Raw genomic sequence first — 27,194 nt, forward strand, 5'->3', positions numbered from 1 at the left:
TGAGTTTCTTTGACACAACACACACGGAAGGAATCACGGAACCGTCCCCCGGAGGGATCGGCCTGCCTTGGACTCGGGTCCAAAAATTCTCCCCCCGGAAGGTTGCAAAGGGTCAGCATTCCTACCGGAGGGGACGCCTCGCTTTTGTCTTTTGCTCTCGCCTCAAAAATAAGTGAAATACTAAGGTTTTTTTTCCCCTCTCGTTGTTTCATTTGCTTTTGTTTTGTTTATGTGCTTCCGAGTTGGATGAAGCAGGAGAAAAAGGAAAGGTATTTGGCCTTTTTTTAAAAAAAAAAAAAGAAAGGAAAACGAAAGGAGGGATCCAGCCTCAGTTACTCTGCCAGGTCAGCTTTACAACTGCTGTTGATGGTGAGTGGGAACTGCAAGAGAGAAAAACAATAAAGGAACAATAACAAGGAATGTTGAGATCTAAATTAGCCAGTGGAACCACCGGCCTCCAGAAGCGGTGAGCGCTCCGACACTGGAAGTTTTTAAGAAGAGACCGGACAGCCGTTTGTCTGGAAATGGTACAGGGTTTCCTGCCTGAGCAGGGGGTTGGACTAGATGACCTCCAAGGTCCCTTCCAACTTTATTAATTTAACCCAGTGTTCCTCAACCTGGGCCTCCTGAAGTCGGGTGGACTTCAACTCCCAAAATTGCTGGCTGGGGAATTCTGGGAGTTTAAGTCCTCCCCCCCCCCCTTTTAAAGCAGGCTAGGTGGGGAATCCATCTTCAAGAGGCCAAGGTTGAGAAACACCGGACTTCCGCCTCCCTTGGTCAACAGCTTGCGTCTTTGGACCCTCTGCCAGTCTAATCGCCCTCCAGCCCCCAACTCTTGGTCAACCACCAGGAGGAAGACAAGGCGACCCTGATGGAAATCCATCTTCCCAAAGGTGCCAACGGAGGGAGCCACCCCACCCCCCGCTGCAAGGGGCGCATTCTGGACCCACTTCCAAAGCAGCGATTCGTGCCTTAGCCAAGCAGGAGCTGACCTCCCGCCTCCCTCGGGCACTGAAGCCCCTGGCTTCCTTGCCAGGCAGGTGGACGGCGCAGTGCTCACCTGAAGGGTGTGTCATATAGGGGAAGTGTGTGGCTGTCGACACTGGAATGTGCTGCAGTGCACTCTGCGCAAGGGCGGCCTGGGGTCCGCCGGGCGGTGGCTGCGTCGTCATGAGCATCACTGGAGCATGGGTAGGGGGGTGGGAAGGAGCCATGCCTGACTGCACATGGGCCTGGGACAAAGAGCAAGGCCGTCAGGAGACCCCTCCTATGTCTGGGGACCCTCAAGGGCCACGGTCGCCCTCCAGGGCTGAAGTAGTCTGACCCGAGCTAAAGAGGAATCTCGGTCGTGACTCGCAAAGGGCTGCCTGCCGCCTGCCGACCCGGGTTGCACGAGGGCCGGGGGGGTCTCCTCCGTCTCCCTCCCTCCTGTCGGAGCCCAGTTTCTTCCAGGACCCTCGGCACGGGGCAGGACTGCTCCTACGACAGACACGCCAGGGAGCTCCGGCTGGCCCCAGGCCCAGCGGGGGGATGGACCGTGGGGCCGGCCAGCTGGCTCAGAGCGAGGTGGGTGGGAGCCCCCCTCCCCAAGAGCAGCCCAGAGGGGGAGGGTCCCGGGCAAGAGCTGGGAGGAGCGGGGCTACCTGGGGCATGTGGGCCATGTGGGGCGGGTTAGTGTAGGCCGGCTGGACGTGGGACGGATGGATGGCAAAGACAGTAGGCTGTGCGGTCGGGAAGCTGCTCTGCGGGGACTGGGCGTTGGAGCCAGGGGCCATGGAGGGCGGCGTGGGGGCCAGGCCGGCGTGGTAGATGGCCGACTGCTGCTGGGCGCTGGTCAGGTGGAGGGCCTGGGCCGCCTGGTGCTGGTGGGGCTGCAGAAAGGCGGGAGGGGGGACACGTCACACAGCAGCACAGCCGTCGCCAGACTCGTCTGGTCCTCAGCTTACGGCCAGGGGGACATCCCCGCTGCTAGGCGAGGTGGTGGCAAAGGGATCCACGCCCTATTTTACCACCGCCGCAAATGGGGATCGCGTGAACCCCCCACCCCCAGGACGTGCAACCGTCACAAATACACACCTTGTAAAAACGGTCACTAAACAAAGAGAGGAGCGGCTGCGTGGCAGGCCACCCTCCCCTCTCCTATGGGAGCTCCTGCCCGTCCCCCTGGGGGGGCTGCAGGCCAAAGGCGGGGCTGCAGCCCTTCCACCCCACCTGCTGCCCAGGGGTGAGCACTTACCTGCACCGGGCTGGGGGCCGGATGGCTCCCCCCGTGCTGCGACTGCTGCTGCCCCGTGGGGGTGGCCGACGGCTGCGGGTGGGGGCTGTGCGGGTGCAGGCTGGCGCTGGGGTGGGCATACTGCTGAGCGAGGGAACCAGTGGAAACTGGGGAGGGGGAAGAGAAAAGGCAAGAGGGATGGGAAAAGGCCCCCCACTCTTCAGGCGGCCGGCGGAAGTCTTGAAGGCCGCTTTTAAGGAACCGCTTCCCCCCCACACACACCTGGGGGTTTGGCCTCCTGCTTCATCTAAAACACTGGGAGGGGGCTTCCCGGAAGTCTCGCCCTCTCGATTTCACCCCCTCCATTTCTTCTTTGTGCACAGAGGAAGCTGGGGAGGGGGACTTCAACGGAAGGGGGAGGCAATCACTTGGCAGCCCCAAAAAGGGGGCAAATGTCCCCAATTCCTCGTCCTCCGAGCTAATGCTATTCCCTGAAAGAGCCTCCTGGTCTCCTTGGGCCCCCAACAGCTCAGCGTTTCTCTGCCTCGGCAGCTTGAAGATGGGTGGACCAACTCCCAAAGCAGGCTGGGGAGCCGCCCGTCTTCACCCTGCCAAGGTCGACAAACACTGCTCTAAACTCGACCACAACGATGCGCTTCCCTGAACTCCAGCTTACTCCAAAGGCAAACCTCTTTGCACCCCAGGGCACGATCCTGGCGGGCCCCCTTTTCTTTCCGACTGAGAGGACCACAATTTGCAGTGAGAATCTGGCTGGGAAACAAGTTTTCTGATGCCGCTGCTTGAGGGAAGGGGATCCCCAACCCCACCCCACCCGCTTCAAGGAAACTGCCAGGCCACAGTGCACAAGAGGCCGGCTAGGAAAACATTTGGAGTTAACTTTCCGGTCTGCCAAGCACCCTGGCAGAGGGGCAGAGTCCAGCCGTAAACAGGCCCTTGGCGTCTCCGAGCTGCGCCTGCAAACGCTGCTGCTTTACACGGGTCGGAAATGTGATTTTTTTTGGGGGGGGGGCAGCTCTCTGCACCTGCCCTCCCCAAAGATGACTTCTCAAGGAAGTAGCTGGAGGCTCAATTCTGCACGAGAAGTGAAAAACTGGAAGTCAGCAAAAAGGGAGAAGAAAGGGAAGGAAAAGTCGGAAAGTAGCTATTCTGAGGTGGGGGTGTGGGGGGGGTGGAGACGGAGAAAGGCTAATTGTGCAACAGAAACCGGGGTCTAAGAACAGGGCGAGAGGAAGCAGCCCAGTCCAAGTGGGATTCTGCAGGCAGGCTGTGCCATAAATGAATTCGGAAGAACCCCTGACCACAATTCAGGCAGGATACTGCCCAACCCAGTTAGATGGTGGTCAAGATCTTTGCCTGAAGATTAGAAAGACTGGCGCTCTTTCCCAGATAAAGTGGGCGACTACAGCCGCTTTATGACCTGCAGACTTCAACTCCCAGGATTCCAGAGCCAGCATGGAACTCTGGGAGTTGAAGTCCACCGGTCATAAAAGGGCCATTCCCTGGTACGACAGGCTTCGTTTCACAAAAGGGAACAGATGGGAAGGGAAAAAGAGGGCCAGGACCCCGAGTGTGTGTGCCAGGGCTGCCCAAGGCAAGAGGCGGGCAGCAGATGCCCGGGGGGGGGGGAAAAACACAAGTTTTCCCCCCCCAGGGGGGACGTGCCCCCTCCATCCTGCTGAAAGGACCCTCAGATTAGCCATCCTGGAGGAGTCCAAAGCTGCCTCTGTGGGCACAGTGGGGACCCCGTCAGTGAGTGGAGAAGTTGCTGCAGGATGAAACTCAAAGCCCCATCATCCTGAGCCCGTCTGCTCAGCGGGGTCCCAAAACAACCTCCAGCCCCTCTGGGTCAGGACAGCGGCCCCCGCCGAGTCCTGTGGAGTGGAACTAGCGAAGGTTCCCAACGCAGCAGCTTCCCTGCCCTTTCCAGTCTCCATTCCCCCAGTTTGACTGGGAATTCTGCACAGAACAGCCTGGAGCCCGGCAACGTTTTGCAGACTGCTGCTTCCCTTAAAACCCAAGGATGCTGTGCGACGGGAAGGGAAGAGCTTGGTGGAACGGTACTCCTCCTCTGTGTCCCGCCTAGTGGAGCAAGTTAGGTGGCAAATACATTTCGTAGTAGTAATAAATTTAAAAACATGAGAAACGCATGCCAACAAGCAGGGCTTCACGCCAAGTGGTCTCTTTTTCCCAGCGGACCCAGCTTCTCTGCTAAAGGTTCCTCTGGCAGCTTCCTTCGGCATCCCTGGATATCCTACAAGTTCACTACCCCTCACCAACCAGAGGGAAAAATAAAACTCCTTGTGCCGAGAAAAGGTTTGGTGCAAAGAGAGAAGGCCTCTGATCCCCCTTTTACCAACAAGATCCGTGCAACGTGTAACATCAAAGTTAGTACAAAAAAACCCCCAACTCACTGGCAAAGTAGAAAGAAGGGCCTGTCTCCTTGCTGTAGGGTATTTTGGGACATGCTGGAGTTGAGAAATAAAAAGGGAAATTAGCCACATGCCACAAGATTAAAGCACCACTTTCAGGCTTCTGGAAAAGGTTTAACAGTCAATTATCGTGGTTTTTTTTTTCATGCACAAACCAATTCGCAATTTTTTTAAAAAAAAAAGTTAAGACGTTTCCAACAGGTTACGATTGTCAGTCGGAATCCATTACTATTAAGATGTTCATCACTACAATCATTTTGCATACGATTAAGACACAACAGGAAAAATGAACAGGATTCAAATGTGTTTCGAGCAATTTGCAACCGATATTATAACACTGATTATGATCCAGGAAACCCAGCCCCTGGTCGGTCGATCATACTGGATTCCCAGCAGAGAGAGAGAAATCAGACATAGGAAAGCACTAAAGTCAAAGGGAAAACCAAAATACAACTCGGGGTCTGCATGCTCTTTGGAACAAACTGCACGGTTCTTAGGACTGTGAAACCTGCTGTTGCTCACAGGTTTATCTAAATGGTGACTTGGAGTAAATCTGAGCCAAAGGCTCTTTGTTAGATGCGACTTTTACGGAGCCAAGGAAGCATCATCTCTCAGCTCTTCCTCCAGAGAAAGGAGGAACCGGGGTATTTAGCGTTTCTTCAGCGCTTCAACACGTTCAGAAGATGGCAAACATTTTGGTACGGAGATCAGGGAGACCCATTAAAGCAGAGTTTTTCAGGCTGGGGAACTCTGGCCGCTGGAAGTCCACCCGTCTTCAAGCGGCCAAGGTTGAGAGACGCTCATTTGAGTCCTGCTGGACCCCAAAACGTATGACGACTTTGAGGTTTTAACCAGTCTTCTCTGTTTCCCACCAGCTAAGGAGCACCGCATCACTGCCAAGATCTGGGTCCTCTAATCCTTAAAATAACGAAGCCCCAAGAATATCCCCCAGCAATTTTTTATCTCAAGGGTTGGATCGTCTCCCCCACAGACCCTTTTGTCAAGGAAAAACTGGCCCTCTCGCCAGCCTGGGGGGGGAACCCACCTCACAGGGGTTTCACCACCTACGGACAATTGGGGGGGGGGAATTCAGATGCTTCTGTTCCCCCTACAGGCAGGCTGTGTTCAGGACCGGTTCGACCAGACGGCTGAATTTTCAGTGGGAAGAAACTGTGGGGAGTTTCAGCACAGAGAAGAATAGATAAATAAGAGGATGACTGAATTGGGTAGGGGGCACCAGGAAGAGAAGGGTCTGGGATCCCCCTCACCAGGAGCATCCACAACGTGGACCCTCCCTGCAAGGGGGCTGCACGCTTGAAACGGCCCTGCTGGGGGGGGGTCCCAGGAATTTTGCAAGAGAACGCAGACCTGCCACAGCTGCCCCAAAGCTGAGGGGGCAAACATCCCCTCTGTGGACAAAGGGGGCGTAAGGTCTAGAAACAGCCCCGGAGGGGGGGCCCCCACCCCCAGGAGGAGGAGGGCCTTAAAAAAGGTTAAAATCAGGGCAACTAAACCAAGGTTTGTTAATCCGAGACGTTTTGTTACTCATCCGATTAAGTTCATCAGTCAAAATAAAGAACGTGGTTAGGCAGGGATTGTCGGAATGTACGGTCCCCCTCCTCCACCCCCCCTCCCGGGGCCTTCCTCCTGTCCTAAGAGCCGCTGATGCTGACAGGCAGCCTCGGGGACGGCTGAGCACGGAGGAGCCTCTGCCCGTCACCGCTGGAGGCAAACACAGGCCTATTCATGGCTGGAGAATCGGCTGGCGCTTCCTGTCTGGGGAAGGGACTGCATGCTCTCTCTCTCTCTCTCTCTCTCTGTGTGTGTGTGTGTGTGTGTCAGCCCAGCTGAAGCCACGGAGAGGCAGGGATTGTTTGGGGGGGGCAGAGGATGGAGACGGGTCGAGCGTCTAGGGAGACCCACAGCCTGCCCGGTGCCAGGAGAGGTCCCTGTGGCTGGAGAGAGGCAGGGACCCCTGCCCCACCAGCCCTGGGGTCCACCAGCGAGGCCATTTCGGCCGGGAGGACCTGGGCTCTGCACTGGCACGGTCACACAGGCCGGCAGGGACCCTGCGGGAAGCAGCCATCATCCGCCATCTGGGGGGAGGGGGGGGCAAATATTCTGACTACTCCGGAGACGGATCAGAGACTGAAACGGGGGCCACGAGGGGCCAGGCTTTAGAATTGTACTTTATTCTTCAAACCAACATTGTTAACAGTGGTTTTGTTTTCCTGAACAAACTCAAAACACAAAGTGCCGGTTTCCTCTCCTCGGCTCCGCAAACGCGCTGCCCTGCGTGGTGGCTGGGTGGGTGGGTGAGTGGGGGCGTTAAAAGTGTTTTTTTGTTTTTGTTTTTAAAAAAAGAATGCAAATCAGGTCATCCTACCATACATCGCATGCGTCTGTTCGTGGGCCCCGTACTGGGTGGCAGGAGAAGAAACCAGGCCAGGCTGTGGGTGGGCCGGAGGCGCCATCATCCGAGCGCTGCCCGGAATGACAGGGCTATAGACGTGGGGGTGCTGTGGGGGAGAAGGAGAAAGAGAGGGAGGGAGACAGAGAGAAAGAAAGAGAGGAAACGAAAGAAAGAGAAAAGGAGAGAGACTGTGAGGGCTGGAAACAGAGGAGGCTGCTGGGTGGGCTCTGGCCCCACATGAAGGTGCCTATGAGGCAGCCTAGGACCTGCCCCCCACCTGAAGCGAGACCAGCCCCCCCACCTGAAACGTTCTGGTATTGACAGCCCCCCCCACCTTGCTTGTCCCCACAGCATGGAGGCGGACCACAGCAGACTCTCCTCCCCACAGGACCCAGGCGCCCCCCCTCCTGCAATGAGGGAGGGGCCCACTAACAAAGTCTCTGGCCACTTGTAGACATGCTGGGGGGGACACTCTGTAGGTGGGGCGGGTGCCCCGCGATCTGGAGGACCGATTTCTGTGGTAAGTCAGGGTCGGGGGGCCCAAGCCGTACCTGAGACTGGTAGTGGGGGACGTGCTGGACCAGAGGCTGGCTGGGGAACTGCTGGGGGCTGTAGGTGACGTACTGGGCCGAGTAGGCGGGCGGCGTGGCGACCATGGGGGCCCCGGCGGCCGAGGCCGGGTGCATCAGGGGGTTCTGGGGGTGGGGGTCTTGCCGCTGCTGAGGCATGTTGGCCACTGCGGAGACAGAGAGAAGGGCACTTCCAGGAGGGCACCGTCTTCAGCTGCCCCCCTCCCTGCCTTGCCCCCCCTGCCGCAGCCCAGCTGAGCCTTGACCCTCTGCATGCAGCCCCAAAACACGGCCCCCCCACCGTGGTCTCCTCACCTTTACCTGTTCTGTAGGTCTTGGCCTGGTTGACCGGCATCGGGGTCATGGGGATCGGGTACAAAGGCTGGGAGAGAAAGCAGGCGGCCACTCAGAGGTCAAGCCGGACCGTGGCCACTTGAAGGCTTGTGGACTTCAACCCCCAGAATTCCCCAGCCAGCACGAGGCTGAGGCATTCTGGGAGCTGGTCCACAAGCCTTCAAGTGGCCGAGGTCTAAAGCGTCCTTCTCTTGCCCTCTAACGGGCTACTTGGCCCCAGGGCAGGAGCCCCCCGTGCCCCTCCTTACCTGGACACCCGGGCTGACAGGAACCGGGTACATCATATTGGGAGCAAAGCAAACAGGCTGGGTGTAGACCGGAGCTGGCTGCTGGTGTCCCACCATCGAAGGGCTGGGCTGGGCTGGCGGACGGGGCGAGGTGGGTGTGGTGGAAGGCTTGGGCTGCCAAAGACAGGATGGGGGGGGAGACGGGCAAGATGACCCCTCCAGGAGGAACTCACGTGGGGCCCAACACACCCTGTGTGGACGCAGAGAGCTCCAAGCTTTCCTTCTGGCAGTCCTTGACTTAGGGCCACAATTCTGCTTCAAATTTCCGTTGTTAAGCGAGGCAGGGGTTAAGTGAGTTTTGCCCCATTTTACAACAGTTGTTAAGTGAATCCGGCTTCCCCGCGGACTTGGCTAGTCGGAAGGTCGCAAAAGGGGCCCTGCAACTGTCATAAATGTGAGTCAGTTGCCAAAAGTATGAATTTCGTTCCTGTGACCGTGCGGGATGCTCGCAAGTGTGAAAAAGGCTCGTAAGTCACTTATGCCGCTGTAAGTACAAATGGCCACTAAACAACTGTTGTCAAGGACTGCCTGCAGTCCGGCTTTTATGGGAAATGTGGACGTTTTCCCTCCACAGACCAATTTGGGGGGGGGATTTTGGAGAGCGGCCTCAGCCCGAAAGGAACAGCCCTGCTTTTGGGGGGCTCACCTGGGCGAAGGACCGAGGGTTGAACTCCTTCGCGTGTGGGTTCAGCGTGGATTTTCTGACTTGTCTGAGGGGACAAAAGACACAATCACACGTGCACGAGAAGGCAAGGAAGACACACCTGGGTCTTCTTCGAGGAGACCTGAGGCTGTACACGGCAACAGAGTTTCGCCTCTCCCCACCAAAAGTAAATATCTAAGGGAGGGATGGAGGGATAGGAATGGAGAGGATGGATGGGAGGGCGGGCCTTGGCCTGAACAGGCGTCGTATAAAATAAATCGAATTTAATATAGCAAAGAGAAAGGAGAAATTGAATCAGCCACTAGAGGGGCCAGGAGGACACTCTGGTCCACAAATGAGACAGAGCAGGACGCCCCCTAGTGGACAAACCAAGCAGCTGCCCACCCACTCAGCCTTCATCAACTTGTGTGTGTGTGTCCCAAGAATGCTCCTCCGAAGAGAGGCAGAGCCAAAGGAAGGCTTAAAAGACCCCCCTCCTCCCCCCCCAGCCTGAACCCAGCAAGGCTTGGCCGAGAACCCTCGAGGTCTCGCCAACCCCCAGGCCCGGCCGGCTGGACCCGAGGCCGCCTCACTCACTCGCTGGCCTCCTTTTTCTCCTCCTTGTCCTCCTGCTTCGCTCCGGGGCCCGAGGTCTGCACGCCCTGCGAGGTCACCTCCGGCCCGGCCTTCTGCTCGGCCAGGCTGCTGGCGGGGGAAGCGCTGGGGCTGCTGGGGGGGCTGCTCCCGCCGGCCAAGGGGGCCGCGCCGCTGCCCGGTTCGGCCACCGAGTCTTTAGGGCCGGGCTCCACCTTCTCCTTGGCGACCTCCCGGGGCTTTTCACCCTCTCGGTGTTTGCTTAGCAGCTGCTCCACCGTTTCAGGTGCAGGACTGGACTGCAACTGGGGGAAAAGAGAGGAAGATGGAATTATTTCCTAATCTGGGACTTACAGAGGGGAGAGACCGCCTGGACCGCGGGTGCCGCCTGGCCCTTACCCGAAAGTCGTTCTTGAATTTCTTCAAATCGTCAATCTGTTTTCTGTGTTCTAGAACAGCCGGAGAAACTCCTGGAGGAGCAAATGCGCAACCGATCACCTGGTGCACCAACGCCGGCTGCCAGGCGCCCCAGTTTTGATCACCTGACCGGGGGGGACACGTTGCAACGGTCACAAGGGGGAGGACCGGTTATAAGTCACCTTTTTCAGCGCAAATGGTCACTAAACGAATGGTTATGAGGGGAGGACTGTGTATTCACGCTTCCCCAAAATTATCCTCCGACACTGAGACTTTCCCCAAACACCGACAGATACGTTTCCTCTCTTCACACTGAAAACGCCCTCGGAGGCGTCCCTTACTCACACGTTACCCACCTCCGCAGTCTATTCACGCACCAATGTGCCTTTTTTAAGGTCCAGAAATAAAGAGAATCGGCCAGCCTTTAGCCAGACCTCACCTTTGCCTTCCGGCTTGTTAAAATTGGGAGAAACTTCGCTGGGCTTGAGATGTTCCTTGGCTGCCGCAGGGGAAGAGCTGTGCCTCTGCTCGTTAAGCCAGGAGTCTTTCGCTAGGGAGGAAAACCAGGGTCACCTCAGTGGTGTGAGTCAAATGCCCGGCTGGGTTTTCCACGCACAGCATTCTGACAAGCCAAGTGGCAGCATGCAGGCAGGAAACTAGAAGGCAACTTCTACCAAACGAAAATTTGACCAATAGAAGAAAACATTTGTAGCTTAGGGTTGAAATGAGGGGTCCTTGGGGGTTTCTGGGCTTGGCTGTTTTCTTGCAGACGTTTCACGACCCAGCTAGGGAACAACATCAGTGCAAGGCAATGTGGAAACCCCCACACTCCCTCGCACTGACGATGTTACGGAATTGGGTCATGAAACATCTGCAAGAAGGCCAAGAGAACCCCCCAGTCCTCCTCCTCCCTCTCTTCTTCTTCTCTCAAATCACCCCCTCCCCTTCTAGCACTGATGCTGTTACCTAGTTGGGTAATGAAACGTCTGCAAGAAAATGGCCAAGCTCAGAGAGCACCGAGGACCCCACAAACAAAGTTTTGCTCCATCTATTTCCTGGAGGTAAAGATGGCACTTTCAGTCCAGAGATTAAATGTCAGCCTAAATGCTGATCCTCATCCAGAAAACCAGTAAGCCCACTTGTCATCTAAGGCCCAAACTGGGGGAATCCCTTGTTCCCCATTTCCTTCTGCATGAGATCATCCCCTGGCTGTGCATTCTGAGCCAGGCTCAGCCCTGGGAAAGGCTGAGGAGCCATCAAGGGGGTCCTTTACCTTCCGCAGATGGGGGGCCTGCTCTGTTGGCGGCAGGGCTGGTGGGGGTGGGCGAGGCTGCTGGCACCGGGGTGGCTGCAAATTCGGCCGGGGTCGAGCCAGCTTGGGGGGAAGACAAGGCTGGGCCGGAAGGGATCCCTCCCCCGCTGCTCTGCCTCGGAGACCGGGGTCTGTGTGCCTTGGGGGATGACCTGGTCACTAGAAAAAGAGGACAGGACAGTTTGTTACGAGGCTCCCCAGCTCTTCACAGGCAAACATACCACTATGATCTGGGCCCAAAATGGCCAACCTTGCAATTTTGAGGCCGGTGGATTTCAATTCCCAGAATTCCCCAGCCAGCATTGGAATTCTGGGAGTTGAAGTCCACCAGTCTTAGTTGCCAAGTTTGGCCAACCCTGATCTAGACGGAGAGATTAAACTGGCAGCAAAGGGCATCCATGCCGCCACCACCACTATCTGACCAGGAAGTTCCTAACTTCCTAAGACACGCGTGAACACAGCATTTCTGCTCACACGTTTGCTGACAGCCCGTGATTCAATGTGGCCCTTTCGGCGGCAAGGCACCTGCCAGAATCCCAAGCCAGCCTGCCCAAAGAATTCCTGGTTACAAAGTGTGTGTGTGTGTGTGTGTGTGTGTGTGTGTGTGTGTGTGTATCTCGGTGTACGCATTCTGTCAAGTCCCCAGAACGGCCCACTTCCGACAGCAGCCGGGCGCAAGGAGGCTGGTGTGGAAATTCAGGGCTGTTTGAAGCCCAAATGTTTGGAGTAGGACATCCCCATCACCAGCCAAGCTTCACTTACCCCCCATGACCACCGAGGACCACGTCCCACCTGAGGAGCTGCCTCGGGCTGAGGAGGAAGAGGAGGAGGAGCAGGAGGAGGCGGAGGAGGAGGAACTGGCTTCGCCTGGCACGTTGTGGGAGACAAATTCTAAGCCGCTGGAGATGACGCCCCTCCCGGCCGGGACTCTGTGGCCTCGTGGGTGCCGCTGTGCCTTGGGAGACATCCGGGGGGGTCCTGGAGAAAGCAACACGACCCCCAAACCGTGTATACCATGCAAAAGCCCCCTCCACCCTCGGCTACATCCCACCAGGGCAACAGCATTTCAGCCAAGTGGCCATGCAGGTAATCCTCAATTTACGACCGTTCCATTGGTGACTGAAAGTGGCTGATGACCGTTTTCCCCCACCTGGGGATCCGCTGCAGCATCCCCAAGGTCACGGGATCAGAACAAGGGCACTTGGCAACCGGCGTGTGTTATTTATGATGGATGCAGTGTCCCGTGTGTGTGTGTGTGTGTGTGTCCTGCGATCGCCCTTTGCAACCATGCCAGCCAGCTTTCGACAAGGAAATGCAATGGGGGAAGCTGGGCTCACTTACCATCAAAGCAATAAAGGTCGTAAAATCAGGCACAGTTCACTTAATGTCCTTGTGGCTTAGTGCCCAATTGTGGTCGTAAACCAAGGATTATCTGTACGAGGTTTCACTGGATTTAAAGCGTCTTCCTGCCTTCAGCTCTCCAAGAATTTGCAAAATACAGTTATGAACTGGGACATCTCTTCCGGAAAAGCCCAGTTTCGATTTATTGCTTTTTTACTTTCTGACGCCCTGCACGAAAGCAACCTCCAGTACTTTTCCCATAGGATTCCAGCAAGGCCATTGGAGCCTGATCCTGTCCTTCAGGAGGAGGGCGAATCGATCACCGCTACTCCAAAAGGCAAATTTAGCTGCGTGCCGATACTCTTAAGTTTGGCTTGCGATGCTTCCCTGCTGAACAAGCCTCCAAAGACGCATTGCGAACTATTACACTCAGCCAAACAGACTTTTTAGAAATCACCACAACTTTAAAGGGAACGCAGAGACCCCATGAAATTCTACCTAACTCTCATCTGTTCTCCCAGAAAACCACGCTCTTCAACGGGGATTTGCCGGGATTAAAATTGGAAAGGGGACGTTTCTGATGAATGTGCAAATAGGGAAGGAGGAAAATTTTGTGTCAAAAGGGTGGAGGGAGCCAACACACAATATTCTCATCTGGGGGGGGGACTCACACAACTCTCCCAAATCTTCTCCAATTTGACCTATAATCTCCCACTTCTCAAACAACATCCAGCACCCCCCTTAATAAAATGTATTTATTTGATCTCAAAGTCTTCCAGGGCAGGGGCCCCGAACCTTGGCCACTTTATGACTTGTGGACTTCAACTCCCAGAATTCCTCAGCCAGCCTGCGAAGTGGCCGAGGTTGAGAAACACTAGTTGAACCTCACATCTGAATGGACCACCCACTCTGGCTGAAAGCAACACGGAGTCTCGTGGCAAAGGGCCACGTGAGGCCTGAGCCTTCTTGCGGTTAACAAGGGACTGGGTAAGCCACGAGACCTGGGGGCCACCATCACACAGCCAAAGCTCTTGCATCTACACGGGCTTTGCTCCACCGTGAAGGGTGCTTCTTCGCCTCTTCCGACTCACTCCAGACCAAAGAAGCGAGCAGGAAGCCACCAGGCCATCCCAGCGCCCCCCGCTCTTCTCCGAGCGCCCCAGCTCCCCTCTGACCCGCCACTCGCAGAAAAAGGGGAGGGGGCAAATGAAACACAAAGATTTAAAATGCAAACGCGTGAACAAAGAAAACGTTTTGTGGTCTTGGTACCTTCTGAAGACATGCGTTTAGGCAGAGTAGAGACGGGAGCTGGAGAGCCATGATCAGAGGGGTGAGACGGGGCCCTGGAGGAGCGCGAGGGGGGCCTGGCGGGCGGCCGTGTAGGGGTGGCTGCCCGTGGTGGAAGAGAAGTGGGAGCTGACTGGTAGCGAGGTGGGCGAGAGGAAGGAGATGGGCAAGGCGATGGCCAGGGAACACCTGACAGAACAAATGATATGAAGAAGGAAAGCATAAAAACTAAAGCAAAATAAAAATTATGGGGGGGGGGAGAAACAGGGTGGGGGTGAGGGGGAAAGTAAAGATGACCCAAATGGTTTCTCATCCTATTGTTCTGAGTCTCCTGGGGATTGCTGCAAGCTCACACTAAACTTGGGGAAGGCCGCTGGCATCTGATCCCGGAATATCGTCTTCAAGAAGGTCGCCCTCAACCTGCAGGGCACCACGGTGGCGGTCTTCCCAAAGGCTGGCTGAGGTCCCCGGGAATACTTGCCTCCGTTAACGATCCTCTGGTCGGTCCCCGAATGGAGGCTGTAGTCTGACGAGTGGGACCCGGGTCTGGAGGCAGAGGGGCCCGATCCAGACGGGCCGGCCCTCGGTGAGTTCTGCCTTCCGGCACCCCAAGGAAGGACGTCTCGATTGCGCTGGCTGGGAGGGATGTACTTGTTCTCTCTGGAAAGGGCGGAGGGAAGGGCAGATGTGCCATTTTAGACAGACAGATAGATGGAAGGATGAGAAAGAAAGAAAGAAAGAAAGAAAGAAAGAAAGAAAGAAAGAAAGAAAGAAAGAAAGAAAGAAAGAAAGAAAAGAAAGAAGTCCCCGATTCCCCCCCCACCCCTTCCCCCCTCGCTCTACCTGGGGGCTGCCAGGGCTCCTTCTCGCTCGTTGGCATTTCGCTGAACCGCTGTGTATTTTTCTTCTTCGGAGCGGTCATCGTTCTCTAAAGCCGCCCGAGCCTTGTACTGGGCGCTGGATTCGATTTCTTCCGCTAATTGGGTCGCTCTCGCTTCCCGTTTTAAATAATCTTCTGAATTATCTCTTTCTAGGGGTACCCTAAAACCAGGGGGAGAGACAAGGGGATCCATCTGTGATCCAGATTTGTGGCTGATGAGATACACAGCACAAGAAACACAACGGTTTAGGTCTATGTTTCTCAACTTTAAGCCATTTTAAGAGGGCGGACATCAACTTCCAGAATCCCCCAGTCAGATGTGCTGGCTGGGGAATCCTGGGAGCTGAAGCCCACCCCTCTTACAATGGCTAGTCTAGGCCAAAACCTTGACGCAGCCCTGTAAGAACCAGGCAGCCGACAGCAACGTACGTGTAGGAAGCCAAACTGCTGTCGTACGTGGAAACCACCCCGTAGTTTTCTTCGTTGTAGCGAAACATGTCGTTGGGATCCCATCCATTGGACTAGAAGGCAAGAAAAGGGTTAAAGGGTCCCAGGGTTAAAATGGCAGAAGGGTACAAAAATAAGCTTTCTCGCATTTAAAAGCTCCCTGCATCTTCCTAAACCTTTTAACCAAAGCTGTCGCCGCAGACCCCGGCGTGGGAAGACCCAGATCCAGAAGAAGCCCCTCTGACTTGGATTGAATCAAGAAGCGGGATGGAAGGGGAGACGGTCATCAGAAGCAATTCTTTCTGGGGCCCTGGGTGTAAACCCCTCAAAGACCCCCCCCCCCAGACCCTCTGAAACTCAAGTCAAGAGAGGCTTACAACATCAGTTTCTAAAGCTTCAAGGTCTTCGGCTGTAGCGCCTTCTCCTCCGTCCCAGGGCTCCAGATCTTTCTCCTTGTGTTCGCCATTCACTTTAGCGCTGATGGCAGAATCGGTAAAAGCATCTGTGATTGAAGGAAACAGCATCAGACAACAGCATCTCCTGGAGCACCTTCTACCTTTTGGCAAGGGACGGCTAAAGTGAACCTCTGCGAACCCTACACAGGCCGAGTCAGAAGCAAGCCCTCTTAACATTTAGTAGACTTTAAGGAACTACCACCTAGAACGGAGATTAGCACTGATGACGTGACCTAGCTGGGTTATGAAACGTCTGCAAGAAAACGATCCAGTTCAGAGAGCACCAAGGACCCCACAGTCCTCCTCCTCCTCCTCCTGCCTGCAAACCCCACTCCCTTCTAGCACTGCTGACGTTAGCTAGCTGGGTAAGGAAACGTCTGCCAGAAAACAACCCAGCTCAGACAGCACCAAGGACCCTGCAACCTAGAACAGAGTTCTAGCCCACCAGTCCATAATCGGGACCCCTCATGACCCCCCTAGTAACCTATGATAAAATAAGAGTTAGAATCTGATCGTCTGAGCTGCGGTCATTGCCATCCCTGCATAACCTCAGAAATCACTTTAAATTCATCCTTCTTTTTTCGGGAAGAAGGAATCTAGAGTCAAGAAGGGCCTATTCCTGACACCACAGCAGAACAATCGCCTCCATTCCCCAACTGAAGTTCTGAGCTTCACTCTTCGATGAAACAGCCCCCCCCGTCCCAGAATTTGATTGGCCCTCAATCAATCATGAAAGGTCAGAAGCTGTCAGAAGTCCACGCATCTGACCCCCAAACCTGGGATTTCTTCCTGTAGGTAGGAGAGCAACTCTTTGACAGGGCTGGCATGCGGCTACCTCTCCACCCCCGCAAACAGCCTGATCCTCAGGAATCCCTTTGTTATTCAAAGCAACTTCCTGTTCAACCAGTCCAAGAAAAGTCTTTCTTCATTCCTCCTTAGGAAGAGACACTCAGCTACTGCATTTGGGCACCCAGCGGGGAAAGTGATCTGTTTCTGCAAGACGGGCCGGGCTCACTGGGCCCGGGGTGTTCTGCAGCACCTCGAGGCGGCTTTAAAAGGGGGGAGAAAGGGAATCCCAACAAAGGAGAATATTTGTAGCTCAGGGCTGAAACAAGCAAGCAAGGAGCCCTCAAAGGGACTTCCTCTCCTAGACATTATTGCTGAAATGGCCAAAGCAAGGAGGAATCAGGAGAGGAAGAACTTAATTCTTAAGTCCATCAATCAGAGTAGAGCTGGAAGGGACCTTGGAGGTCTTCTAGTCCAACCCCCTGCTCAACCAGGAGGCCGTATACAATTTGAGACAAGCGGCTGTCCGGTCTCTTCTTAAAAACCCCAACGATGGAGCACCCACAACTTCTGGAGGCAAGCCGTTCCACCCGTTAATTGTTCTTCTTCACTGTCAGGAAGTTTCTCCTAATTCCAGCTTGCTTCTCTCTTTGATTAGTTTCCATCCACTGTTTCTTGCCTTGCCTTCTGGGGCTTTGGAAAATAAATTGACCCCCTCCTCGGCTTTGTGGCAGCCCCTCAAATACCGAAATATAATGTCCCCCACTCCCCACCCCTTCTTTCCTCTAAACTAGCCATAGTCAAAGTAGGTGACTTTCTTGAAGAGATCAAAGTATTCTGGCCAATGGAAGCCAGCAGAGCAATAGCTGCTATTTTAAAAGTGGATCCAATTTCCCAAAAGGTTCAAATATATTAAAACCCCTCCTCATTCCAGACCTCTCTGGGCATAGCTGGAGTCCATGTCCTTAAAGTGCACCATAACGAAATCTGAAGACTTGAACAAGATGCTCTCAATGATGTCTTCTTGTTTGGGCCCCAGACTGGATTCAGCCGTTTTCTGGTGAGCGGCGTCGAGCACTAAGTCACACTGGAAGACAGAGTGAACAGGATCAGGCCCAGCTCCCTAGACAACAGCTTCACGGAGCAAAACCATCACAAGCAACATTTCCCCCCCCCCGACCTGCCCGACTGAAATGTCAACTGACTGAGTGGCCCTCTAAATGGTCAGCAACTGGACATATCAAGGTGCATGATGAAGAGCAGCTGTGGCTGGACATTTGAGGTCCAGTTCAAGACTAAGGACTTCTCTGCTCACCGCTCCCTTAGCCACCAACTCAGGGGTCTTCAAACTTGGCAACTTTCAGACTTGTGGACTTCAACTCCCAGACTGGCTGGGGAATTCTGGGAATTGAAGTCCACATGCCTTAAAAGTGCCCAAGGTTGAGAAACACTATTCTCAAGCAATGAAATTTAGAGTTTAAGGTCCAACCATTTATCTTAATGGTTGTTTCCTGTGATTTCTACTTTCTCCAGGAACCAAGATGGCGAAACAGACCCTCCAGCTTTCTCGTGCTTCCTGCCACAACGTTACGGCCGGTGTCCGGCTGAGTGAGAACGACGGCCTGAAAATTCTGAGTTTCCGTGGCCGAGAAGGGTCCGAATCCTGGCTCCTTCCAGTACTTAGCCCAACCTTACGCAGCCCTGAGACCGGCCAGGCCCCATGATCCACAGCCAGAAGGTCTAGATCCGTTTGATTGGGTCGGGCAAGGAGGGAGAAAAAGAAAGGAAAATGTATTTACCTTAGAGCTGTATGTTTTAAAAACTCCTTCATATATACTTCCATTTTTCACCTGTACTTCACATTTGGATCCCTGTGTGAAAAAAGGAGGGGAAAGAGAAGAATCATGATCAGAAAGTCTCATTTTAAGATTGGGATTAAGATTACCATGCGGTTAAGAGGGGCGGCTCATAAATTTTACACATAAATAAAAACCACATCCATTTATAGGCAAGGTCTAAGACTGGGCGTCTTTCTCTAGCCTCCGACCTGAATTTTCTTCATGCTTCTCCAAAGAGCCTGGCCCTCAGAGTCCGCATCCACACACGCCCCACCCACACTACACAAAATGACACCCCCAACATTACCAGAATCTCCCCATGCGTTGAGTTTACGAATTTATTATCCAATGAGGCAAAAAAATCATTGAAGCAAAATCCGAGCGACAGAAAACAAAGGGCAAAACCAGCTCTCAAGAATCAAAACCATGAGGAAAAAAACAAGGGATACACAACACAGGGGAAGCCGAGTCCCGGCCATCTTCATTACCGGACCCAACGTTGCTGCGAGTCCTACAACATGCTGATCTGTTCAACGACGCTCCCCAAAAAAGTCCTCGACTTACGACCGCAAGTGAGCCCAAAATTTCTGCTGCTAAGTGAGACAGCTGTTAAGTGAATTTCCCCCCATTTTACAACCTTTCTTGTCACAGTTGCTAAGTGAATCACTGCAGTCGTTAAGTCAGTAACCTGGCTGTTAAGTAAATCTGGACTCTGCTTGTCCAAAGGTCGCAAAAGGGGAATCCCACGATCCTGGGACACGGCAACCGTCGTAAATATGAAGCAGCTGCCCAGCATCCAAATTTTGATCATGGGACCAAGAGGATGCGGCACTGGTGTGAAAAATGGTCGTAAGTGACTTTGTAACTCTGAGCAGTCATTAAATGAACTCTTGTTAGGTGGAGGACTGCTCGCAGTCAGCCTTCCTTCTCTTCCACTCAACTTCACTTCACTCCAACAAAGACACAAAGCAGAAGCCAGAAACCTTGCTACTCTTCCCCCACTCTCTTCTTTGCAACGGCAAAGCAGCCAAAAAATAAAATTACTTTTGGCTCTACAGGATATTGGGAGCAACGCTGAATTTTGCACCAGAAAAGCAAATGCAAAAAACTTTGTTAAGCCTCGAAATAAAGAAGCAGCGGATGGCAGCATACTTAACAGAAAGATTTCCCCCCCTCCCAGACACAAACAAACACACACACACAGAGAAATTGCTAGATTACTGAATTTAGAAATTTCCGTTTCTAATGAAAAGCGAAGCATCGCCAAGAGGCGGCCATAACTTACGACAACAGATGTGAGTATGTGAACCATTCTCATGTTTGCGTATATGCCTTGAAAGGGGATCTGAAAGAAGAGAAAGAGTGTGGTACGCATGAGAGCACAACTACGCATAGCACACAAACAGACGGGATTGGCAGCAAGCTCTAAGTTGGGAGCGGCTGAGGTGACACTAGGGAGAAAATCTTGGAGGTTGGGAAGACTGTGAACGCAGACCACCTGAACACATCCAGAGCAATTCCTGAGAAACTCCAGGTCTGCTTATTGGGCGTCCTTCCACTCTAAGGCAGCCACAACTCAACCGAGACAACTTTAAGACCTATGAACTTCAACTGGCTGGGGAATTCTGGGAGTTGACATCCATAGGTCTTAAGAGTTGTCCAGGTTGGACACCCCAGCCTATCAGTCCAGGCGTACCACAGGAGCACGAGAATCCAGCCACCTGTCTCTGCCTACTCTCAGGCTTCCTAGAACTTCACCACCACGTCAACGTGCCTACAGTCTTCCCGGGAGGTGGGGAGGAACGCAGGGAGAGGTTTACTACTCAATAGAACTCTGTATGGACGTACATTACAAGTGTCTGGCCCTCGTTCACCCAGGCTGGGCAAAGAGGACGTGTCCCCCATGGAGCTGCTTCTGGTGGGCTTGCACAGCCGTCCATGTCGCGTGGCCAGAGGTTCTAAACTGGGACCGTCTTCCATTTCCCCCCCACCCTTTGGACGTTACTCTCGGGTGCCAGAGAAGAAGAACAGAAACTCCATCCTATCGTTGGCTCCTTTGGGGCAGCTGGGTCTCTCCTCTGGCTGGATGTGATCCAGGCTATTCTGCTAAAGGGGAGGAGGGGGGGTCTACCCCTGCTTTACACTGAAGTAGCCTGGGGTTTGTGACATCACCGATTAATGTGCTGGACAAACTATCCAGTGAAGGGGCAGCCTGGCTAAAATGTGGCTTTTGGCTTGCTGGGTCTTATCACTCCTCAAAATCTGCAGGAGGTTGGCATAGGTCGGTTTGGGTGACCCCAGGGGAGTAGAAAGGGCTGCATGATAGAGGGCTACACATATTCCTCCAATAAGGGTGTTGGGAGAGTCTCTAAACCCAAATGCTTCCTGGGGCAAAGGTCAAGACAGAAACTCTACAGGTGTAACTATATCTAACTGGGCTTCTTAAAAACAAATGTCGTGGCAAGCAAACACCAAAAACCTATAGAGGGCAAATAATATCTGCAATAATAATAATAATAATTAATATTTTATCTCTGAAAATATTTCCATGTGACAAGTTGAAGGCGCAGTATAGGCCCTTACACAATGATGGGCATTGTGGCATTAACTGGGATGAGGTCTTTATTGTATCGGGCAGTTTTCATTGCTCTAAACAATAAAATGCATTTGAGTTTTGACTTTTATAAAGAATGAATCAACCAACAAGCATCAAGGAAGCGAAAAAATGAAATGTACTTACTGGTGGTTGAGGGGGCCCTTTGCCACTGCTGCGCCCTCTGAAATTAATAAAAATAAAAAAGAGATGAGATCAGAGCAAACTGAAGAGTTATCATTGCCGAAACCGTAATTTCACCCTAGGAATGAAAAGGTGAAGAAATGTCAAAATCCAGGACTTTTCAAGGCACGGGGACCGTTAGTTAACAGGAATATTTTTTTACAGATCAAATGCTGGCGCAGATTCAGTGTGGATTAAGCTAGAGTCGCTGCCAAGGTGGCTTGCTTGCAATTTTTAAATCATTTTTTAAATACATCCCCGAAAAAGCAGCAGGACAAACGAGCATCGTTCCAAGTTGACCTGCCTCCTCACAATTTTCAGTGCAACCCACAAGGAGGGAGAAGGGGTGAACCAGAATTCAAACGCCTGTCTAAAGAGGCACAACGTGGTCCCATTTCAACACAATAAAACAAAGGTTTCCTGGCTGGAATTTGAGGACCCAAACCGGCAACCATCCAACTCATGGGGGTCACGATGAGCAACAACAAACCGCCCGAGGAGCAGCAGCGTTTGGTGAGCTAAAGATATTTAAATGCACCCCTCCAGTGTTTTCGTGCAGAAGAGAAGCCTGAGTGCTTTGCAACCCCAGCTGAGGTTGCAGAGAACCCACCGCCTTCTTCCAGCACCCTCCAGCGCCCTGCAGCTCTCAATGCACCAGGAACAAACCACCGTGACACTCCCAATTTGCAGGACAACAATGCTCGGTATTCATCACCACCGGCCAGGTTTCCTAGGAATGCTGGGAAGTGTAGTCCAGTAAGCCCAGGAATGTGGCACCCACAACATGCTGATCAACTCCCTTCGGTTGGAATATGCAACAGGAGGAGCTCTGTGTAAAAACCTTTTGGCTGTTTTCCTATGGTGATTTCTCCCCCCCCCTCCCAATCTATGGGTTTGAGCCTTGAGAGTAAGCATTTCTGAGTTTTTTCCCAAGTAATTAAACGCTTACGCTTATGCCTCCCCGTATAAAAGTCTCTCGCTCTTTGACAACCAATATAATACTTAAAGCTTGTTAATTAACTCAATGCATTCGCCTTGGGCTCAGAGCTTCCCTGCTCCCTTAGGGAGCCCCTGTGCTGTGCAAGCTCCAAAACTCCAGTTTCCTTTAGGATCGGGCTGCCTAGAAAATTCCCCAATTTTCCATAAAAATCCCTCTACGTCCATCCCAATTTTTAAGAGGGACATGCTCTTCAAACATTGAACTGAGCTTCGATTAGGAGCATTAACAAGAACTGCTAAGTAAATGTTAGTACACGCCGAAGACAAACTACTCCGTGTAACTTCCTCCACCCCTACCCCGGTCCTCCTCTTGCATTACCAGCAGGAGCAAAACACTCCAATTTCAGTCACGTGACTCGGGGCCCTTGTTCACCCTTGGAAGGGGGGGGCACGGTGGTGTCTTCCCTCCCAGAGGCCTCAACCTCTGGCCCATGACCCAAACAGGCCAGGGGGGAGGAGGAAGGCCCCAACCAGATGGGGGGGGGGGTTCCGAAGTCTCTACTTCTGAGGGGTACGGCTCTCTCCAAGGGCTGGTAGGTCAGCCGAGAGGCTGGTGGCAGCTTCCAAGCAGGAGCCAGTGAGGTCCTGGGGTGCTTAATGGAACGCCAGAATTTTCAAGGGGGTTGAAGAGCCACCAGCCTGGGCTTTGGGCAAAGCACATCAGGGCTTGGAAAAGAGAGTCGGCAGCTGGGAGCCACAGATCTCCTCCCACCAAAGAGACCAGCCACTCTATCGGGGAAAGTCCCAGAAAATATTTCTTGAAGGGAAGGCCAGCAGCTCTCCCAGTGAATCCAAAGGGCCTTCAAGACTTGCCCCGATGGTGAGACTCTTTAGCCTGGCCAAGGAGGACTCGGATGGGCTCTCCATAAGATGGCTGTCAACGGCAAGCTGCCCACTGCCAAGGCCTGACAAGTCCCCCCTTCTTCTTCCCTCTGAGCAACTCACAACCCAGAGGAAAAAGAACAAGGTGATGGTTCCTAGACCAGCTGCCAAATCCTCTCTTGGATTCCGGGAGGAGGCTAAGCGAAGCCCCCAAGGTGCCAGCCTGCTCCCACTTCAGCAGATGCTTCTTGGCCACCAGAGAAGCTGGAGCAGCCACAGGTGGTCCTTGGCGAGAGGACCCGCAACTCTGTGGCACGTTCTGAACTCCTGTAACCAAAACACCAGTGGAGGCAGCACCCACAAAACTTTCTTCTGGGCTCCCTTCTCTCACGGCAGCCAAAGCGTCTGTCACTTCTGGGCCATTTGGCTAATGGGAAAAATTGGCTAAGTACGGATCACTTCGTCAATTACCTTCCATCACTGGCAAAGTCCTCGACTCACGACCACAATTGAGCCCAAGATTTATGTTGCTAAGTGAGACATTTGTTAAGTGAGTTTTGCCATTTTACGACCTTTCTTGCCGCAACGGGAGAAGCCAAATTCGCCACAATAACACAGCGTCCCTGGACTTTGCTGGTCAGAAGGTCGCAAAAGGGGATCACATGATCTTGGGACACAGAAACGGTCATAAATGAGTCAGTTGCCAAGCGGCCAAATTTTGATCACGTGAGCCTGGGGACGTTGCAAAGGTCGTAAGGGTGAAAAAACGTCCCTAAGTCCCTTTGTTCAGGGCTGTTGTAGGTTTGAACAGTCACTAAACAAACTGCCGTTGAGCAGCATCCGCCTCTTGTGCTGAAAAAGATCCCTCTCCGCATTTACCAAGGATCTGAAACCAAAGCCAAACCCAAGGCTGCTTGTAGGTGGGCAACGCTCAGGCTACCAAGGTGGCCTTACCGGAGCCGTAAAGGCTGCAAAGCCATTTCTGTGCAAGCAGAAGCTGGGAATTTGCACCCTGAAGTTCCTAGCAGGGGTGGGAAAGGAAGGCCGAGGACGTGGTAAAACAGGAGCCGAACTGCAGGAGTCTGGTCCAGCATCCTGGTGGCACCTTTTCCCATGAAATGTTATTAAAAGGCATTACGTTTTTATGAGCTGCAAGCTCACTTAAGCGCCTGCCTTTGAATCAAACGGGTCTGTTGGATAAGGCGCTACCGAACCTCTTCGGAACACTGTAAATATTTACAGAATTCCTTTCCAAGGAAGTTGGGCTGATTCTCTTTTAAGTGTTAGATGCACAACGGAAGTGTTTGCTTCATCCAACATTGGGATTGTCTTCAAATTCAGCTCCCTTACGTATTTTCCTGTTTTGTCCCAGAATTGCTGTGCAAAAAAAAAATTGAGTGTATAATTTGGACTGAGTTTATTAGGCGCTAAGCTCTTCTGGCTGGCCCCAGGTGGCATCTACAGGTGGGTAAATTCCCTCTTTTTATGACTCTCGGGCCCCAAACAGTAAGGAGACCAAGGTTACCCATTTAAGTCTTTCTCAGCAAGTTAACTACAAGTAGCCCTTGACTTACGACCACAATTGAGCCCCAATTTCCTGTTGTTAAGCAAGACATTTGTTAAGTGAGTTTTGCCCCATTTTATGACCTTTCTTGCCACCATTGTTATGCGAATCTGGCTTCCCCACTTGTCAAAAGGTGATCATGTGACCATGGGACACAGCAACGGTCGTAAGTGTGAGTCAGCTGCAAAGCAGCTGAATTTTGATGACGTGACTGCGGGGACACGGCAACGGTCGTAAGGGTGAAAAACTCCCGTAAGTCCTTTTTTCAGTGCCCTTGTAACTCTGGTCACTCAATGAAGACTTGTAAGTCGAGGACTATCTAAATCCTCTCTTGCAATTTATAGTCTAAAATATTCCCCCAGATTCATAATTACAAAGTTGTTGTTATTGTTTTCTACCCTTGCTTTACTTAAAAGGGTGTTCTTGTAGATTAGAGTAGCTTCCCAACTAAGATGTGTGGACTTCAACTCCCAGAATTCCCCAGCCAGGAACTCTGGGAGTTGAGGTCCACACATCTTAAAGCTACCACAAGGTTGAGAAATGCTAGATTGGAGGAACAGAACAGGGCAGAAATGCTTCTGATGATAAAACATGGACGGATTTATCAAGCCCTAAGCGGCCTAAGAGCTGGACAGTCAGACGGAATTGCTACGATTTCTTAGAGGATTGAAAATAGTTTTGACTATTTATCTCTCATGCAATCAAGACTGAGCACACCAATTTTCATGCTCCAGAGAGGGATAAAAGAAATATAGCTAAATGGCCTGGGATAAAAACTCTCAGAAGTTTCCAAGCATGACCAGATAGGCACGCGTACAATAATACACACAGGTTCTTTTAACCAAAATAATAACAGCCAAAACTGAAGCTCTGTTGTTAGGCACCAATTTACATTTTAAAAGTCAACAATGCAAACCCTGAACCGGGGAATCAATTATAAGATGGGAAGAATTTGCTTTATGGGCATATTTCAATTCAGGCCACACATTTAGTTTCATGTCCACTCTGTCCTTAAGGAAACGGTCTTACACAAAGCCAAAATTATTTTGGCTCGGAGTATTTCCAAGCTGTCCCTGGAGATGTCAGACCCAGGACCAAAGACCCCGAGAGCAGGCTGACCTTCTTCCTTAGCATACGGGGACCCTGTCTTCTAGCAAAGAAATGCCTGGTGGCTTTCAACACCAGGAATCCAACGTCAAACTGAGTTTGAAACTGGAAGGAAGAGGATCCGAAGCATTTGGCAATGTTTTCACAGTGCAAAGTCCCACCTTTAGAAGAGAATCTGTGCTCCGTTCAGAAATGCTTGGAGACCTTGTCAATTCAAACTGTCCCTTTTCAGCCCTCTGCCCATTCACTCACCCAGATGGTCTTTCCTCTCTGTCCCAGGGCTGACCTGCACAGGGGATTAACGGACTCCCCAGGTCACTATAAGGGTGATGGGACAGAACGAGGCCCAGCAGGCCGATTTGCAAGGAGGTGCTCCTGTGTCCGTCTCTGCTAATAAGCTTAGGTAAAAAGTGAATCCTTGCAAATCAACTACAGCTACAGAAACCTCTCCTAGGAGAGAGGAACGTAGGAACGTGTTGCTGCAAATCGAGTAGCGTTCCCCATTCAGAACAGGGGAATAAGCTTACCTCTATTTCCTTCGGACTTTACTCTGGAAGTCTAAAGAGGGTGAATTTAGTCACGTTCAAAATATGAAAACCGGCCTCGGAATAGAAAGCGGACCGGCGTTTCCCTTTGCTGGGGTAACAGTATACCATAAATTAATACTACGGCATTGCATAACCAGAGAAGGTATTTCAGGGTGGAGGGTAGTGGCGACAGCTGCTCTACCTGGGAGAGCCAACCGGCTGCCCCACGGATCGATATTCCTCCGTCAATCCGAGGTGCACCAAGGGCTTTCTGGAGAGACCCCAACCAGCTGAAAAGCGCAGCCTTGGCCCCCTCCCCACCTGCAGCATTTGCTGCCTCAGGAGGGAGAACTTGTTCCCCAGGCAGGAAGGGAAAGACACGTGTCCGGGCTAATGTCGCAAGATCCAACCTGGGTCGGTCAACGGGTGCCAGACGGGAGGGGGGGTCTCTTCTGGGCCCGGTGACCCACCCAGACTGGACCTTGCAAAAACTTTTTCTCTTCCCTCAGAAGCCCCCAGGGGAGGCAGGCAGGGACCCCCCCCCCGGGCCTGGCGTCAGCAGCCGCCGCAGCAGCCGAGCTGCAAGGCTGAAATTTGGGAGGTCAAAGCGAGAAAAATCCGGTTCTTTCTCCAGCCTTGCAAAACCACAAGACTCCCCCGATTATCCCGCCCGGCCTCGCAGGGGGACGATAAGGGAGCCGCCGCCCCCCCCCCCCGGTCGCTCGGAGCGCCAACGCAGGCGGCCTCGCTCGGCGCCCCCCCTTTTGTGAGGCTGGGGGGGCAGGCTGACGACCCCCGGGGACGGCCTCGGCCGGGGCGCACCTGAGGCGGGGAGGGGGAGGAGGCCGTCCGGAGAGGCCTTTCGGGGAGGGGTCCCCGGGCCCAGCCCCCCCGCCCCGCTTCCCCGCCGCCCCTGCGGCAGAGCAGGCCGCGGCGGCGCCCTCTGCCCGGCCAGGCTCCTCCCGGCCGGCCTTGAAGGGCAGCGGCCTCTCCGGCCGGGGACGCGGCGCGGCCTGCGGAGCCCCCCCCCCCGCCCCCTCCCCCCCCGCACCCACCTGCCCAGCGGGGGCCGCGCTCCGGGGCCCGCCCCGCCCGCCCTGCGCCCGCCCGC

The 27,194-nt window shown here is 53.3% G+C and overlaps 1 protein-coding gene across 8 annotated transcripts; it reads right to left on the minus strand.

Moving 5' to 3' along the window:
* Positions 1–156: 156 nt before the first annotated feature.
* Positions 157–27,194, minus strand: ATXN2 (ataxin 2). Of its 8 annotated transcripts, XM_081339386.1 has the most exons (25): positions 27,139–27,194; positions 21,029–21,065; positions 19,574–19,633; positions 18,250–18,321; positions 17,387–17,537; positions 15,587–15,711; positions 15,192–15,283; positions 14,726–14,923; positions 14,364–14,542; positions 13,865–14,071; positions 12,017–12,232; positions 11,216–11,413; positions 10,382–10,492; positions 9,925–9,995; positions 9,529–9,830; positions 8,935–8,998; positions 8,250–8,402; positions 7,963–8,029; positions 7,630–7,814; positions 7,052–7,184; positions 4,648–4,701; positions 2,237–2,382; positions 1,644–1,871; positions 1,061–1,232; positions 157–380 (listed from the first exon to the last, which is right to left on the minus strand). In XM_081339386.1, the coding sequence occupies exons 3-25, from the start codon at positions 19,604–19,606 to the stop codon at positions 352–354; spliced, it is 3,186 nt and encodes a 1,061-aa protein (XP_081195512.1). In that variant the 5' UTR covers positions 19,607–19,633; positions 21,029–21,065; positions 27,139–27,194; the 3' UTR covers positions 157–351. The 8 variants fall into 8 exon arrangements, with proteins under 8 accessions (XP_081195512.1, XP_081195514.1, XP_081195513.1 ...); XM_081339388.1 differs by lacking the exon at positions 27,139–27,194 and having other exon boundaries at positions 12,047–12,232; positions 21,029–23,367; XM_081339387.1 differs by lacking the exon at positions 27,139–27,194 and having other exon boundaries at positions 7,969–8,029; positions 21,029–23,366.

The sequence above is a fragment of the Vipera berus genome (assembly GCF_964194415.1).
Source record: "Vipera berus genome assembly, chromosome: 14".
NCBI classification, from domain to species: domain Eukaryota; kingdom Metazoa; phylum Chordata; class Lepidosauria; order Squamata; family Viperidae; genus Vipera; species Vipera berus.